General features: G+C 45.7%; 1 protein-coding gene across 1 annotated transcript in view; it reads right to left on the reverse strand.

The window, feature by feature from the left end:
* The window catches only part of camk1da (calcium/calmodulin-dependent protein kinase 1Da), a gene marked incomplete at its 5' end in the record, with an annotated part of 36757 nt that overhangs the window by 15668 nt on the left and 2805 nt on the right, over positions 1-18284 (reverse strand). The window contains 2 exons of the mRNA XM_079183841.1: positions 304-378; positions 3392-3523. Of these exons, the coding sequence (XP_079039967.1) occupies positions 304-378; positions 3392-3523 (207 nt within the window). The remainder of the gene's footprint in view (positions 1-303; positions 379-3391; positions 3524-18284) is intronic.

Here is an 18284-nt window from a genome sequence, read left to right on the forward strand (position 1 = left end):
TTAAAAAGATTATTTTCCACCACACCGGTCATAGCTGAAGTGTACATGTTGACAAGTTGCACAGATAAGTGCAACGATTTTCACACTTATACTGAACACAATATGTAAAATCAGTGGATTGCCCCTTTAAGTTTCGGCATAAAACTTACTGTCACTAGATCACCTGAATGAATGATCTCTCAGAGACGCATGGATGATTTGGGGCCCTTTTTTTCTCTCATCAGCTTGATTGATCAACAGTCCCAAAAGCTCAAGTAACAGAGCAAACAAACAACAACAAAAAGACACGAGGCTTAAACTCACAGCTGCATGATCAGGTAGAGGTGGTCAGGGCTCTCGTAGATGTCCTCCAGTGCCACGATGTTCTCATGCTGGATCCTGCAAAGCAAAGACAGACCATCGGTGTTTTATTTCAAAGCTGCAGCACGTCTTATGTCACACAATAACCCATTAACGGAACTAAACTGTTACCTCGGGCGGCCTTACAATCCAGACTGCAGTACCCAGATGTCTTTAGTAGCTTTTCTGGAGCTTTTGATCACACTACATGATCTTCATCTGCAGACAGAGTTTGACCAGTTGCCACGGAAATGTAAATTTCCTAGTTATTCATGTTTTGCCCAGTTGCTCAGCAAACGTTACCCGCTGATGGAGATCATAGGATAAGATTGAAAGCTCCAGAACAGCTACGAAAGGGACCTTGAGGTGAGACTGTTGTTTGTGGAGGCTAGTTGACATCTGAAGAAGACCGTGGCTGTTTGAAATCCCAAACTAACAAACTACTGCGTTCCCGCTGCATAGTATGTGGATTTTGTGTATGCGAGAAATGCCAGGATGTACACCACATCGGCAAGAGTATTCAGTTGAAAGTTCTAGAGAAATACTAAACTGTGAATAGGAAGTGTGATGTGAATTGAAACGTTTTTTGCAAAAACTACTTATTCTGAAGCCGAGGATGAACTTTCGCACAAAACTTTCCACCCAGCTCAAATTCTTCAGGGACTCGAACCGACAATCTTCCGATCACAGAGGGCCATTTTGCCACGAAACCATTTTCATCTTCTCCTCACCTCTCGGCTCATTTCTGTCAGTTCTCTCCTGGTTTCTCCATGGTTACGGCTCTGTGACGAGCGTGTTTCCACCCTTCTGTGTGTGTGTGTGTGTGAGTGTGTGAGTGTGTAGGAGTACATTCGTTATCCTAACACCTCATACCTTGTAGAAACACGATTGATTTTGTGTGTGGGTGTGTGGGTTAATCATCTTTTGCATTGTGAACAGAGGTAATTCCCCCTAGTCCATCTCTCTCTCTAACGCGCGCACACACACACACACACACACACACACACACACACACACACACACACACACACACACACACACACACACACACACACACACACACACACACACACACACACACACACACACACACACACACACAGGAATGCACAGCATCTAACACACAGGTGAGCATCTAACACTTTTTTGACACAATTATGAGCGTGCAACCTTTCGATGGCAGGCAGGCGATGAACCACGGAGCTGAGACGTGACTAATACACACAGACACAGAAACAGGCGTGCAGGTTGAAAAGGGATGATGTGTGTGTGTGTGTGTGTGTGTGCTTATTGAAGCCCTGCCTGTGATAATGAAGAGAGTGTAATGGCAGAGGAGAGCCAGGAAGCATTGTTAAAAACCCTCTCGTACATTATCGGCTTTATGCTCCTGCCAGTTGTTCTCATTCATGGATTTCTCCTGCGTGAGTCCCGCTGCACAGATGGAACTGCTGTGCACGGAACGATGTCATTTGTGCCATTTTTATTTGCTCTTCAATCTTTTGAAATGTAGCACATAAAGCTCTGAAGTCAGCTGAAATGATAAGTCGATTCATCATTCTATTTCATACACGGGAATCAGAGCTTTAATATGGCAGCAAACGACTATTTGCAATGTGGAGATACAGTGGAGTATTGTCTCCGTGAGCAGAGAATAAAGTCATTTATCAAGTAAAATTGACAAACATTCAATGAATGTAGCTTCACAATTAAGAGTAGTTGCTGCTTTTCTGTTTTATACAACTGTAAATTAATTAGATTTTGACAGTTGGATGAAAAAACAAAGAAGCAAAAAAAAAATTTGAAGACATCCCCTTTAGCTATGGGGCTATACTTCTAATTGTTTTCATTAACCAAATGACTAATCAAATAAATAAATGATATATATACTGTATATATATATATATGCATGAATAACGTTGTTATATAAATAATATCGTTTGAATTTGTAATGAAGTAATGAGACCACCGACTATTTTTATCACTCAGGCTGGGACACTCCCTGGAAATGTTGCATCATGGGAAATCAAGATGAAATGTCAACTATGAGGATGATGCCTTTGACCTACTATAATACAGGTGCTATTGCTTGAGTTCATGTTCCTCCAAATTAACTCTCCAAATTATCCTCTCAAAACGTCTTGATTTATTTCCATAATTCTTTCCATCATCTCCTTTCAGCAGATTCTCTGACAGCGCTGGCTCGACATGCTGCGGGAGAACATCGTCCTGATTTGTGTAAAGTCATCAGCTTTCCCTCCAAAGCCGACCCGCCGTCTCACAGTGAACGGGCTGATGGAAACTGCCAGTGTGCTCCCTCACGCTCTCATGCGTTTGCAGTAATGACGCACATTTGTCTCAATGAAAGTCGGCATCTCTCCTTTATTACTGGAGGCAATTTTCATTTTCTCTAATGTTACACATTGCGGCCGAACGAACACATTTATTGTATCTAATAGAATAACACATCTGTATTGCCACGGCGCACAGACGCCCGGCCAGTGTGACATTTATGTGTAATCATGTGGTCACATGCTTGTGTTTTTCTTCTGAGGCTACGCTTTGCCTCCCTTGCATGTTAGTAGCTGCCATGGCTGTTACTATACAGTACACTAGCCCTGATGGGTTGAATCATGAATATCTAAACATAATCCTTTTTAATACGTGTGTCCGTGTGTGTGTGTGAGACGCTCAGGAATGGTTCAGCAATGTTTTTGTTTCTTCTAAAACCGGATGTCTCTCCATGCAGAGTGCAGAAACACCAACTTCTTCTCGTTTTAATTCAGATTGAAGTCGATACGTTTCCTCTCAATTGACTGAAAGAGAGTTCCCCGCAGGATTCTTCTGGTTGATATTGTATTTGTGCTCAGACAGACAGGCGTTTCAGTCGTGATGTGTGTGGTAGGTGGGCTGCGGATCGTGACCTGGGGGCGGAAGGGTAAGGGGTGGGGGGGGGTTGTGTTGCGTGGAAGAGAGAGGAGATGTGCACAGTTGCCCCGGTAACCAGAATTAGAGAATTAGGAAGGCTTTACGCGCTTTGTCTGACGGCACTCACTTCCTCAGCACGGCGATCTCGTTCTCGATGCTGCTCTCCTTCCCCTTCAGAGCCTTCTTGGGGATGCACTTCACCGCAAACATGCGGCCGGTCAGCTTCTCCTGGGCCAGGACCACCTCGGAGAACGCTCCCCTGTGAACACATTTAAACAGAAGGGCACGCGAGTCACAAGCTGATCATTTATGCCGGTGTCCCACTAGCTTTCACAATGAATAGGTTTTCACTATACATAAAAAAAATGTAGAGTGTACCAGTTCAACATTTGCTGGTTCCAGATTAAACCTAGCAAACAAAAAGGTGAAAAACGTTTCCAGCCTAAATACAATTGGAATGAATTTGGTTATTTTGCCTTTGAGATCTCATTGACAGCAGGTACAGGTATCTGATCTTAACATGCAGAAAATTACACTGCAATGATAATGGGATTGGATCTGCCAAGTGTAACATTACCAATTGTTTTTACTCATTCACTTAAAACGACTGCTACGGATGAAAACTAATTTCTGTGCGTGTGTGCGCCGGGGAGACGAGCAGGGCGACGAATGAAGATGAGCCTATTGAGAGTTAATCTGCCTGAACCGTGCGTCGACTCCTGTGACGATCTGCTATCAGCTTCACTGACGTCGCATTAGTGGAGAACAAACGTCTCTCTATCCTCATCTCGCAGTTTGTCTCCGCTCCCTCTGCAACGTCCTCCGTCATCTCTTCCTGTGCAACATTCAGGCAACCTGCAGCCGACACAAATCCAGATTTATAACGTACTAGGGCCCGCTAGATGCACAATAACAGAGTTTAAGACCATAAGACACCTTTTATTAAGGTCCAGAGGAACAACCGTATGAAGTTTTTGTGGTGAACGTGTTAGCAAACAGTTACCTATCGACACATCAGGCAGACACGGGGGAAACATTAGCATTCATTTGGAGTTGTGTTCGTGGCTCTATAATGAATGGAAGTACGATATTCACTCGTCTTTTAGCTCCGTTTTGTTCTCCACCAACTCCTGAGGTAAACACTTCATATACAAACACACCGTCTGCTGTCCAAACAAATTAGCTGAAGCGTGCAACCTGAAACACTAAAGGGTTCACACTACGAGCGTTAAATCAAGAGGCCACAAGTCCTTTTCAGTGGGAGCTGCTGACATGAAGCTACATACTGACGACCGACACTTGCTGCCGCGTGACGCTCTTTTTGAGCTCTCTTCAACAGCGAAGCGTCAACCAATCATATGTGTTTGGTTTCACCATTTCCAGTCCCCTTCCCTTTACCCACCACTGTTCCGCTCCGTATTAAAAAAAACGAAAAGAGGAACGTATTACTGCCACTAGCCAGTTCTCAGTGCCTTTTAAACGACATAACTACGTCAACGAGCGCTTGAGCAACACAACGATGTAGCAGGCTACGCTTGGCCGCAGTGTGAACGTAGCATTATGATATTCCCATCGGCTTCAGATGTACTTTGCGTCTGGCGCTAATTAGCAAACAGCATGATAACAAGCAAAACTAAAACGGTGCCCACAGTTAACATTACACCTGCTAAACATCTGCATGTTAGCATGATAACAGCAGTCAGGTTTATAGGAAGGAATCTGAGTGCACTACACCAATGGGAGCAATACAAAGAAAGAAAAAAGGTCCAACTGTGTTTTAATATTGCTCTACTAATCTTATTATGCTGATTAAACATTTCATGCAAATATCTATCAAACCCTTTATTTACATCAGTCAAGACTCAATTCATGAATTTACTTCCATCTTACACGCCTGACTGCATAAAAAAAGTCTCGCATCAGGCGACCTTTCATACACTCGTCCACCGGACGTCATCATATCACACCTTCGCCCTCTCTCTCTCTCCATGTTGAGGTTTCCATTCATCTATTGTTATCTTTGTGTGTATTTGTGCTGTAAGTGTGTTTTAAGAGCCTCGGCCCGGCGGTAAGAGGCTGTTGTGAATGAGCTCTCCATCACATCCATATGCGCTGCTGTGCGGCAAAGCCCTCGAGCCCCTTAGAGAAGGAGCACATTTGACAAGCCGCCCATCAGCCCCCAAGGGAGACGAGCCCCAAGAACGCCAGCGTGTCGTCACAGTGACCGGTTTGTTGCCGATCTTCTCTGAGGTGCCTGCTCTTGGTGTCTTTCTCACGCCTCTCGGCGACAATCTCGCTCTCTTCTCACCTTCACTTCCTCCTCCCTCCTTCTCTCTCTGTCTCACCTCACTCTCCCCAAGCGTCTTTTACAGTGACAAGTGATCATATTGCCGGTTGCCCCCACGGGTGATCAAGGTGGACTTTCCGGCAAACCAATGAGATCACTCCAAATGCCCTCGCACGCACGCCCGCACACACACACACACACACACACACACACACACACACACACACACACACACACACACACACACACAGCGGACACCTGCTGGCGCTGATAACGGCTGCTGTGGGTTTTGGTGACGTCAAAGCCAGACGAAACGAGCGGGCCGTGCTGTTTGCATTGTTGCCTTGCTTACACACATGCGCGTACGCACACGCACACACGCGCACCCGGAGCTTTTCATTCATTACCCGCAGAGACTGAAAAAGAGACACACGTACACACATGAATGAGCATCCATTGACAAAAACAGCCACACAGGGATACGTAACCTCTCAATCTCTCTGCCACACACTCCGGGCCTCTCTCTCTGTGTGTGTGTGTGTGTGTGTGTGTGTGTGTGTGTGTGTGTGTGTGTGTGTGTGTGTGTGTGTGTGTGTGTATTGGGGTGGGGGGGGGCTGGTCTTTTACCCATACGACAGTACGTGAACTCAGCCATATAACAGTAGAGAACAAACATATTACGTCTAGTGAAAATAAATGTAAATAAAATCAGTAGCACGACTCTGAGATAACATGAACGAATGTTCACTCTGATGGTGACTATCCTTTCAGAAATCCCTGCTTCCTCAGTTTGTGTTTACTGGGTTACACAGCAGCATTGGTGTAATTGTTGTACACAAACATTGCCATTGGCCAAGAGACAACTGGTTAGCCTTAACTCCATCTCACGCCAGTGGTGACGCACAGTGCCATTCCATTTTCACAGCTGCAGTTCTTGTTAATCGTCACAGGTGGGCAGATTGCAGCTACAGTTGTTTTTGTCAGTATATCCAGGTATAATCCACAATGAATGAGAGGAACTGTCCATCTCTATATAATAACATTGGATCAAATGTAAAGTTAAAAAGGACACATGTGCACTTCCCTTCAACTCTAAGGAGCATTCACACACCGCTCAGTTAATTGATTTGGTTTTTGCGGCGCACAACTTTATGACATTTCAGGTCAGACACGTAGCATGAAACCTCAGATGTAATACGGGGATATGCAGAAAAACAGAAAATTAAAGCATTCTCCAGGGTTAGTATTGGGTTTTTTTCTACCTTGCAAACGGGATTGTTGTTCTACAAAACATTACCGCATCAGAACATTTGAATACATGCAATTTCATCATTAAATATTAGAATTCTATTTTTCCATTTTACACTGAATGAGGAAATAGATGGTGTTGATCCCTCCAGTAGAGTCCTACAGACTTGGGGACGTCGATTTCAAGTAGCATTGAAGCTTTACAACTCCTTAATACGACTTAACTTTGGTTTCTACCTTTCAGTCGTCGCCCTCGTGTGAGAGCCTCTCAGAAACTGCAGCACTGATTGGAGCCCATCCTGCTTTCAGAGCCATAATCACAACACTGATGTCACCGCCAGCTCCAATCTCCAGTTTGCAATCATGATTAAGATTTGGACAGAATTTGCATTGACAAACACACACACACACACACACACACACACACACACACACACACACACACACACACACACACAGGCTGTTCATTCAGGCTGAATATTAGAATATTATGTCTGAATGGTGGGAAGAAGTGAATGAAATGTGAAGCTGAGCTATACTGAAATGATGAAAAAGGTCAGTAGAGAGAGAGGGAGGGATTGTAAGAGTGTGACACACACACACACACACACACACACACACACACACGCTGAAAGACCTGTGGGGCTCATTTGATTAGAGAACGGGAGCTTGTATAACATCTGGCTGCTGAGTTCACGAATTGGCCACTGTGTGTGTGTGTGTGTGTGTGTGTGTGTGTGTGTGTGTGTGTGTGTGTGTGTGTGTGTGTGTGTGTGTGTGTGTGTGTGTGTGTGTGTGTGTGTGTGTGTGTTGGGGGTTGACTGGCTGGCAGTCCCCGCTTGCCGTTACCCGCGGCAACAATGATTGCATTTCCTCCAGTATAAAACCTGTGTAACTGAGTCACTCGAGCTCTGCTGCCTCTGAGAGCGCCGCGCAAGAAATGCATTGGCATTAACAGTGCGTGTGTGTGTGTGTTTCTCCATCAAGTGCATATCCAACAGGGAAACAGTCTGACACACACACACACACACACACACACACGCGCGCACACGCACACGCACACGCACACGCACAGTGTAAGACAGAGATAGGAACGGAGAGACTAGAACAGGCCGACAAGGTGACAGTGACACAGTTAACATGGAGACTGACAGCAGCCATCAGTGTTTCTCAATGTCGAGCTGAAAGTACGTTCATTACAAAAAGTTGTTCAGTCATCAGATTCTTCTGCATTTTTACTGAAAGCACAAATCCGCCTGCAACCAATCAGAATCAGCCTTATTGGCCATGTGTGCGTATATCTTCTGTCTGTAAAACCCTGTTTGGTGTTCTAAACCAAAAAGGTGTTTTCAACTAAACTTTTTACTCAAACTGGCAACCAGGATAGCATTTCAAACTGCTCTCTCCGTGCCGAGTCAGAAACACAAAATCTCTATTTGACAGGTAAAGGAACCCGATCATGGTGTGAAAATGGCTCAAGCTGTGGTCTAATTGGCATGATTTCACACCTCCATTAACAAACCCTACATAAAGCAGGGTTGTTAAACAAGAGTCATTGTTGCAGGTAACCCAGACAATGCCAGAGAGTCCATTAATGCCCTTCTGTTGGCTCACAAAGTGGTCAGGTACACTGGAACAGACATAAATTGAGGCTGCGAGATGGCATTAATGGCGCACGGTAGTTGTACTAAGTGCAAATTGTTAACACATCTCTCACAAGATCCGGCGCCGCTCCACCACAAACACCCTCCCTGCACAATCTAATCTCCTTTGTTAACCCTGTTATTCAGCGTCTGTCCTAATGCTTCCAGAGGTTTTCTTCACTGTGAAGGGATTTTATCCTTAAGTTCAGTTTTATTTGGGCTTCATCGACCTGAAGTCTAAATGCAGCTCGGTATTCAAATTTAATCAAGCACAGCCTAAAAAAACATTGATTTAACCGACAAGAATGCCAGATACCGGTAAGCTTTCTGGATGCATATGGTTCCCACACACACACACACACACACACACACAGAGGGATAATGTCAGCTCTGTAAGTCTGCTCCTGCCCAATCAATAATTAGCAGTTTAATCAAAGCAGAAGCGGTTGCCTCTGAATGTGCTCAAACACACACACACATCTGAAGGCCTGATAATGACAGAGCATGGGCAAGGACAATTACATAGCGCCAAACTACCGTCATCACTGAGCAGACCACGCACACACACACACACACACACACACACACACACACACACACACACACACACACACACACACACACACACACACACACACACACACATCATTATTATCCTGTGTTTTGAATTCAAAGTAATCTGCTTGAGTCGTGAGTCATTGTCTCGATGCCAATGAAAAGATTGTTGAGTTCGTTGTATTGTTTTAGGTTCATATAGGCTCAATTGCAGGGCAGCCGATGCTTGCTCGTCACATGGTGACTCAATTTGAACAATTAACTTTGAGTTACACGTCATCCTCCACCTCCTAAATTATTTAGGGTCCTTTCCTGTATCTCACGTTTTCATGGAACTTTTTCGCTTCGAAGAACCAGCTCAGAACTACATAAACGGTCATGTTTATGCAATTAGATACAAATTCAAAACGAGGCCAAGAGATCAGCAACAACAGATTTCTAAACCCTCCTGAAACTGTCTCAGGACCTGTTGCAGGGTTCTGACCCGCAGCGGATTTGAATCACGATGGCAACGGGAGGCCAGGCGGGATGGGCAAGGATTTTATTACTGCTAGTGAGTGAAAGCAACGGAGCAGAATAACAGGACAGGTGGAATGCAAACACTGCTGCCACACACTCTATATGTAGAAGAAACACAAACACGTGGGGTGAAATGAGGGAAACGGGGCCATAAGAGCCTCCTTCCTCTTTATTTTGTGACTGTGTGCACACGCTACACGCCTCAGTTGCAGAGCGCGTAGGCTTAAATAGCACTGTTGCCACGGCAGCAATTAAGTGCCAATTATAGTCTGTATTCTCAATGTGGCACCGACAGCAGAAGATGAAGACGAGCGAGAGAGAGAGCGCTGTGAGGAAAATGCCTGTACAGCCTTCCGCGCAATTAAGACAAAAAAAATAAAAAAATTCCACAAAACGGAAGCAGAAGCTGGCGTGAAAGCTCGAGACGCTGCAAGCCAACGCGCTGTCTGTGGGGGGGGGGGGGCCTGGGCTCCTCTCCACCAGCAATACCACCACAGATGGGACGAGCTCTGTGGCACAAAATTAAACATTGACAGAAAGACGTGAACCGATGCATGCTGGGCGAGATTACTTCAGGCCACCATGGAATGATAAAAAAGAAACTGTCATGATAGACGAATCACAGACATGCAGAGATCTCAGGACACGATGCAAAACTATCATTCTGAGGAACCCTAAACAGAGATTCAACGAAAACTCTGGATACCTCCAACCTGTGCACTAAACAGATGTATTAGAGTTATCTGGACCTGAACTGCGAGGTGTCACATTCCTCACTTCCACAGAAAAAAAGAGGTAAATTTGCTTCGTCTTCTGTTTTCAGCTTATTATTCCGTGACAGCTAGTCGTGATCAAGTTATTTTTCTAAAACGTACACGCTACAAAGCCTGATGACCTGGACTCCCCCCGAATTCAGGAGTGGCATAAGAAGCGCCTGTGTGTATAATTAAGTGGAAAAGGGGAGTGACCACACAGGGAAGAAAGAAAGATGCTGCTTCCTGTCTGCTTTGTGTGTTCCAGTCACATGGTCACACATGCACAGACCCAACGCAGCCTGTGCGGTACGGACCTGCCATGGCAACAGCTCTGACCACTACTGAGGCTGTCAGGAGACTTCCCTTCTGTTTACATTAATCGCCATGGTGACAGCTTCAGCCCGTGTGTGTGTGTGTGTGTTTGAGGATGCGCTTGAACTCTGGGTAATCCCATGTGTGAAAGCGAGAGACTGTGTGAGCGGGTTCGTGGTCATTTGTCACGATGCATGCTGTGTATGGCCGTGTATGTGTGTGTGTGTGTGTGTGTGTGTGTGTGTGTGTGTGTGTGTGTGTGTGTGTGTGTGTGTGTGTGTGTGTGTGTGACCGTGTGTGACCACGTGTGTGTGTGTAAAATCAATCTGAAAGTCAAAATTTGGAACGTGCACAGTTGTAAATGGAAAATGAGTTGTGGGAGCATGAAAGGAGTGAATCATGAGTGCAGCGGTTGTGCGACATCACTCCATGGCTGTAAACGCCACATTTGGCTAACAGCCGTAGTTGTTGAGCTAGCTGACGGTGTATAGATGAGGTGTCAAATCAATGAGTTCTGGATTTCGTGCGAACGTTATTATATAAATGTACCATTAAAGAACAGTTCGAATTTACAATAAAAACAGCGGAGAAGAGACTGCCGCAGCAAAAAAAGCTGTTTTGACGACAGAGCAGTAGGTGACTCAGCAGTTTATCTCCTGTCCTGTGACCTTGGAGATTCCCCTAGCCACACACACACACACACACACACACACACACACACACACACACACACACACACACACACACACACACACACACACACACACACACACACACACACACACACACACACACACACACACACGGTGGATGGCCCGCAATAGCATCAGATGTGGCTAAAGGTACAGGGCTGACTGCAGTGACAGCAACATGAACACTGCCAGCACAGCACCGCAGTCTCCTCGTCAGTATAACAAGAACCATGCTGAGTGATGGAGGCAAACAGAGGGAGGGGGGGGGGGGCATTTCCTTTTTTTTTAAAGAAAGGTCATGTCCTTTTATTTTCTGACATGTTGAAGGAGCGGCTGGAGGTCATCAGCGCTACTAAGAGGAAGTGGAAGTATTGACGAGGATAGAGAAATAGATTTGAAAGACTCTTTCATGACATCCGGCCTGAGAGGAGGGGTCACACGTGTGGAGCTAGTCCATCCACACGTGAGTCGTCCAAACGTATTGTGATTTACTGTGAGTAAACGTCTCTGCTCGCCTGTGATGCAGCCTTTTGTTAGGTTTCCATTCCTGTTATCTTCACAGAGCGGAGTCTGCTTCAGAGGCAGGGGGGGGGGGGGGGGGGGGGCGGACACGTGGACTTCCTCTGAGAGTGACTCAATCATCTTGTTCCTTTAAAAAAAGAATAATGTTCCCTGAATACCCTCAAATCAGAAGGAACAAAATGTACAACGGAGACGCAGATCCTTTTCATCTGTGACGCTGAGGTCACTCCATATTAGCGGAGTGACATCGGCTCGGCCTAGTTGAAGCAGCAGCAGCATCTGTTTGAAGAATTATAATCAGACATCAGACTGTTCAACGAGAACACGGACGAGAGGGTGACTGAAGGGCTCTACAGCGTCACCCCAACAAGCTGTTAGATGTGCCTCTTTGTTCCCAGTCGGGCTGTTAGACATGGAAATGAGTCATTAACACGCAAATGTCCCTCCATGATGGAGGTCGTATCAGTAGAAACAAGCCGAGTGCAAATATTTAAACACCCTGTCGTGATGTGGCTACTGTTTTGTTTTTTTTGGCTTACAGATACGCACACATGCTCACACTTGTTTTTCACTCAGTTGAAACAACACGTTCACTTTCCCAGCAGCTCTACATGATCTCTCTTACATGCACATTATCCAGATAACCAAATACACCTCCGGCACACCCAGCAGCAGTCGCACACAAGAGAACAGGTGCTTACAGGACTGAGTCACATTGAGTCATCTCGCCTGCCTTCAATAGATTACAAATATCATCTAATCACGAACTAACGTCACGACAGCACAAGTCACACATAGCAGGGGAGGCGTGTCAGCAGCAGCAGCAGCAGGCGGCTGCAGGGTGCGGCTGGCCCGGAGGTTACAGAGAGTGAACGGCATCCACCAACAGCCGAGCGAGCCTGCCTTTTATGAATAACTGTGGGTAGCTGTCAGATACATGAATGAAGTATGAATGAAATATTAGCTCTGAGGTGGGGCTGGATGATATGACCTAATAATGACGCCCCGCCCCCGCACCACCACCCCACCACCCCCCGAATGGTGCAGACTCCATGAGTCAATCGGGAGCCAGTCACTGTTTGGTTTCCTCAAAGCCACCCAGCATCTGAGATTTTTAGTACATTTATAAGTAAACTGGTGGCTTTGTGGTTCTACGGGGAGCTTATGTGCCACTAATTTCATGGAGTCCTGGGGGTCAGGCAGCCAGCTGAGAAACCAGGAATTCACTGCAGTCCGGCCCAAGAAATAGTCCGGCAAATAAAACCACAATTTGTCCTTTTTACACTGTGGTGTTTGCACATATAACATGTTTTTTAAGCGAGTTTCAGAGGCGCTGAAGAGTGGATTATTTGACCGAGCCAGGCTAGCTGTTTCCCCCCGTTTCCAGTCTTTAAGCTAAGCTAAGCTAAGCGTTGTCTGGTTTTGTTTTTAGTGTACAGACATGAGAGTGCCTTTCTTGTTTACATGATGTTCACAAAATAAAGTTAATGCTGAAATACCAACAGTAACCTGGTTTCTGCGTATTGATTCTGAACCTCCCACCGAGGGGTTGAGAGATGATTTATGGTGGCCGCCAGACGGTTGTGGAGAAAACTATAAAATCAACACGCACAGCTGGCTGGGACCAAACAGTGACGCAGTTTTTGCATAAAAGTGACACCTCAACCAACCTCAACTGGAAGAAAACCTCTGCTGGTTACAGAGCCGGAGACAATTTAAAACTTTGGCACTTCAGTGTTTGTGTGCAGCATTGTGTTCTGCTCAAGGAAGACGTGAGAGCAACTGGGCCAAGCTGTGCCAGATAAACACACACACACACACACACACACACACACACACACACACACACACACACACACACACACACACACACACACACACACACACACACACACACACACACACACACACAGATCTAAGTACAGTAGTGGGACTCCGTGAAAGTAGGTCTGCTATAATACAGAAAAAGCCTCCAAGGTGCAGATGAGTGTGTGTGTGTGTGTGTGTGTGTGTGTGTGTGTGTGTCACTCTGGTGAAGTGTAAAGCCTACCAGAGCAGAAAGAGTATGTGCCATTCCTCAGTAAGTAATGTATGTCTGTTAGTTTTTGAATTTACATAAACGCGTGTGAGAGATTCTGTGAAAATGTCAGAGACTGTGCGTGTCAGCCTCTTTCTGTGTTTCTTCGAGTGTGTGCTCGTGTGGGTGTATTTCGTGGGTTTGTTTGTGTGCGTGACGTCTGCTCTAAAATTACCTGTCCAGAAGACAGAGTGTGTGCTGGCCCGCGGTGGAGCCGCTGCGGCGGCGCTGCTTCCATTAACGGCAGCAATCATTCACGATCTGATGGGCAACAGCCAGAATATTATTTGGGAACACGCTGCTACACTATGATTAATCTCAGCAGTCCGATCGATAGAGGATAAGACCCCGGAAAGGTTACAATGCTGAATAAGACTTTATATGAAGACAGGTTTCAACACGGGTCACGCATGGGCTGCAATTAATGATTATTTATTTACATATTTTAGATTAATCAATTAGTCGTTTAGTCAAAGAAATGTCAGAAAATGGTAAAAAAAAAAAGGTTCAAATGTCCACAACTCAAATATATTCAGCTGACTGTCAGAGCAGTATAGAAACCAGAAATATTCACATTCAAGAAGCTGGAGTCGGAGACTTTTGACTTTCTTGGATCGCACAGTCTGCGATGTGACTATTGCAACAACATCCCAGCAGTTCTTCTACTTCAGAACAGCCTTTAGTGTAAGCGTTGGCCCTGTTTGTTCTAGGACTGAGTCAGTAGCTTGCATCCTATTCAGACGAACACACCATCTACAGGGCGACTGTGGCAAAGTGGATAGCAGGGCCGTTTTTCAATCAGAGGATCGGCGTTTCGATCCCCGGTTCAGGCTCCACTAGTCGCATGTTGATGTGTCCTTGAGCAAGACACTTAACCCCAAAATTGCTCCTGTAGCTGTGCCTACGGTGTAGAATTGTGATAGAATCTGAATTGTAAGTCGCTTTGGATAAAAGCGTCTGCTAAATGACTGTAATGTAATGTGGGATCATTTGGCGCCAACAGAACACTCAGACATGATGCACTCGTATCTCACAAGGAAGAGTCACGCAAATACAACCCAACATGTTGGCACACGGCCGTTTAACGATAGCTGTCTGACTCCCATCTACCGGGGAACGCTCACACAGGTCACGGTCAAATCAAACCGATACAAGGTTCCTCAGAGATTGCATTACGGTGATCGGCAAAGGTCAAAAGTATCACATGTTTAGTTTTTTTATTCGCCATCACTGGGCGACCTGTGGGCTGAATGTAGATTCTTTTTCGCATTAAACTTTTTGTGCAACCTGCTCTGACGCTCGCCGTCGTCTCAACGGGGTACGAGCAGGAAGAAAGGGAAGCTCGGAGCTCCGTGTTCCTGCAGAGGACAAAGCCCTGCAGAGAGAGACAGACCCAGACAGATTGGTGATTCACTCTGGATCCATTACTAAGATCAAAATCATCTGCTTCTTCCGTCCGTTTTACGCGACGAGCCACCAGTTTGCATTTGGAGGGAAATGAAACGAGCACAAAACAGGAACGTAGGGCTGTTCTTTCAGAGTTTCTGGTGACGGCAGATGGTTGAAGGAAAGGAAGGCCGACTGAGAGACGACTTCCAACATATTCATCCTTTAGTGGACCCCCTCGAGGCCATCCCCTTAGGCTACCATGTGCCTCAATTCCCCACTCCGTTATCATCATCATCCAATTCTATGATACATGATGGCTTAAACGCTGTTTGTTCACACTGCTGGGATACAGTTCCCAGAGACAGCACAGGGGACATGACCTCAGTGTGAATCCTCAGATTGTCTGGCAAATTGATTTCTAAAAAGCAACCAATCAGAGAGGTTTAGACTTTCGTCTATGAGAAAATGTACCACAAAATATCTTGCGTTGCGTTTGAATGATGTTTTGAGAGGCCAATGGCCGGCGGGGAAGACAATTAGCAACACTGCTCAGGTCGCCGCAAGTCCACTGACCCCCAGCAGCACCCTGTCACCCTTGATCACCAAAATATAGTCATCCCGCTAACCGCTAACTTCACCCTAACAAGCAGCATTTGTCCCCCAGCAGGCTGTGGCCCTGATTCCCCTCTCCAGCAGCAGATGTTGTTGTCGAGACCCTTTTAGGAAATTCTAAAACAGGCATGAAACAAAGTTTTCCAGTCAGGAGAAACAAACTGAAGACTGCAGATCGCAAAAAATAAAACAGGGAAAATGTCTTTTGTGGCGGTACGTGGTCTCGGCACAGCATCTCCATCTTCGCCTGCATTTTTCAAGAGAGTTGTCATTTAATAGGTCACGAGGAAACATCCTTTTGCCGTACTTTCATTACTGACAAAAATGAAATCACAGCTGTCGGGACAGAGCGGCGCGGAGACAACAGGCTTCCAGCTCGGGGGACATTATAAGCTGGATGCGTTTGCCGAGAGGCTTAATATAGAGCGCTGATCCGATAATGGTCTAAAGTTTATGATCATTAATACTCAGAGGTCTGGATACACGTGTCAATCTGTGCAGAGAGGTGGACACCACCCCTCCCCCTCCATACACACACACACACACACACACACTAAATGCATTTCGTGATGAGGAAAGTCCTGACAGCTGGCGAAAGCAAGTGTGTCATTTGCAGCTTGTACGAAGAGGAAAAAGTGACTTCTGCTGCTTTTAAATGCTCTGCTCAGTGTGTGTGTGTCTGTGTGTGTGTGTGTGTGTGTGTGTGTGTGTGGGCGAGGTGTGTGACATGACTGTAGCTCAAATTTAGAAGCACTGAGATGCCAAACTGAGATCAGCATATTCTGTGTTGGTGTGTTGAAATCCGAGCAGCGCGATTAAAAAGTCAATGCCGAGACGTGAATGGATGTGAATAGAGTGTTATTTTGAGTGTTGATGGAGAAGCTGCAATGTTAGCGTAGCCTAGCACTGATGGAAGCTGTGCAAAGCAGCAACGGTGGTCATTTATGCCGTGGTTAACGGAACGTTGTTGGCGTCTCCACGGAGGTGTTTGGTCACAAGTTCATTCTTGACCTTGAAAAAAAAAAAAAAAAAAAAAAGAAGTGCGACAAAATAATCTTCATTTCAAGTGTTTTTCCCCTCGGGGCTCTCAACCGCATCACACAGTCCTCACAGAGTTGTCAAGGAGATGGCTCAGTTGTTGTTGATTACCACCTGTTGTCACGTGATTCACGGCCCATATTCATTTCCACGACAACAGAGCGAACGTCATCCGCTGATGAAGACTCTGGGATGAGGTTGAAAGCTGCTGGGGGAAAAAAAAACTAGTAAGTGCACCTTGAGTGAAGATTATTTTATTGAAAAGTTGTAACGAACCACAGATATTCCTTCATATCAACACAACAAACAGCATCAACAACCTGACATGATAATCAACAACATTAAACATTAATAGCATCTTCAATATGTTTATCGACAGCGGACACAAAGTCAACGACGACATCCAAACAAAGAGTTACGACGCAAGTATCATCAAGGTGCATTATTGGCATAAAAACACTCTCCCCCATCCATCAAAAACACTAGCCATGTCATCAACACCTGGTTGTCTCGTTATTGTCGAACAACAACGTGATCAACAATGTCAACAACATCATCAGCGAATCATCACGGCAACAAACGAAAAACAAACAAACAAAGTTTTCAGCTACATCAGCGATCCCCACCGACATAATGACGGATGACGTCACCAATGCCATCAACAGCAAGAACAACTGCTGCATTACGCCGACAACATCATCATTGGCGGCAACGAGGAGCGGCAACGGCCAATCACAGCCTGAGAGAGGGACTCGACAGAGCAGATGGACAGATCAACCGAGGACAAGCCTGCATGGCGACATGCTGCGAGGACTCAAATATCACCACAATGTGGTCACATTTGTCTTTGTGCAAAAGCACACATCTTAGGCGCACACAAGCTGTTCGAAACGTGGGCTCTCTGCCCGCTGATGAAGTTGTTTTTTTTCACTTTGCAAACAACTATCTTTTGTTCTATTTATAAGACGCTATTTATAACAGGGGTGGAAGAATGGAAACTTTCAAATCTGCATCCTGTCCTCACTACGCTGTCCAAAAATAAGGACATTTTGACACAGGGACACAGCAGGGAGGTGTATGACGGAGCTTAAAGAGGGAGATATAGAGACATAAAGAGAGAGGATGGATGGGGGGGGGGGGGGCAGTGGAGAGAACACTGCCAGCAGCAGGGAAGTGGAGCAGCAATTAAGGGCAGCGTGCTCTAGATGGCACAGTGACGTCCCACAATGCACCACCATCACGGACGCCACTTTACTTTGTCTATCACTTACCCACATGCGCACACACACACTTGGAAAAAATACAAACTTCCACTGTGTCCACTAAGTTCCTGACCTCTAGCCTCAACCCGGAGTCTGAAACATGAGGCTA

This window comes from Pholis gunnellus, assembly GCF_910591455.1.
Source record: "Pholis gunnellus genome assembly, chromosome: 22".
Classification (NCBI taxonomy): Eukaryota; Metazoa; Chordata; class Actinopteri; order Perciformes; family Pholidae; genus Pholis; species Pholis gunnellus.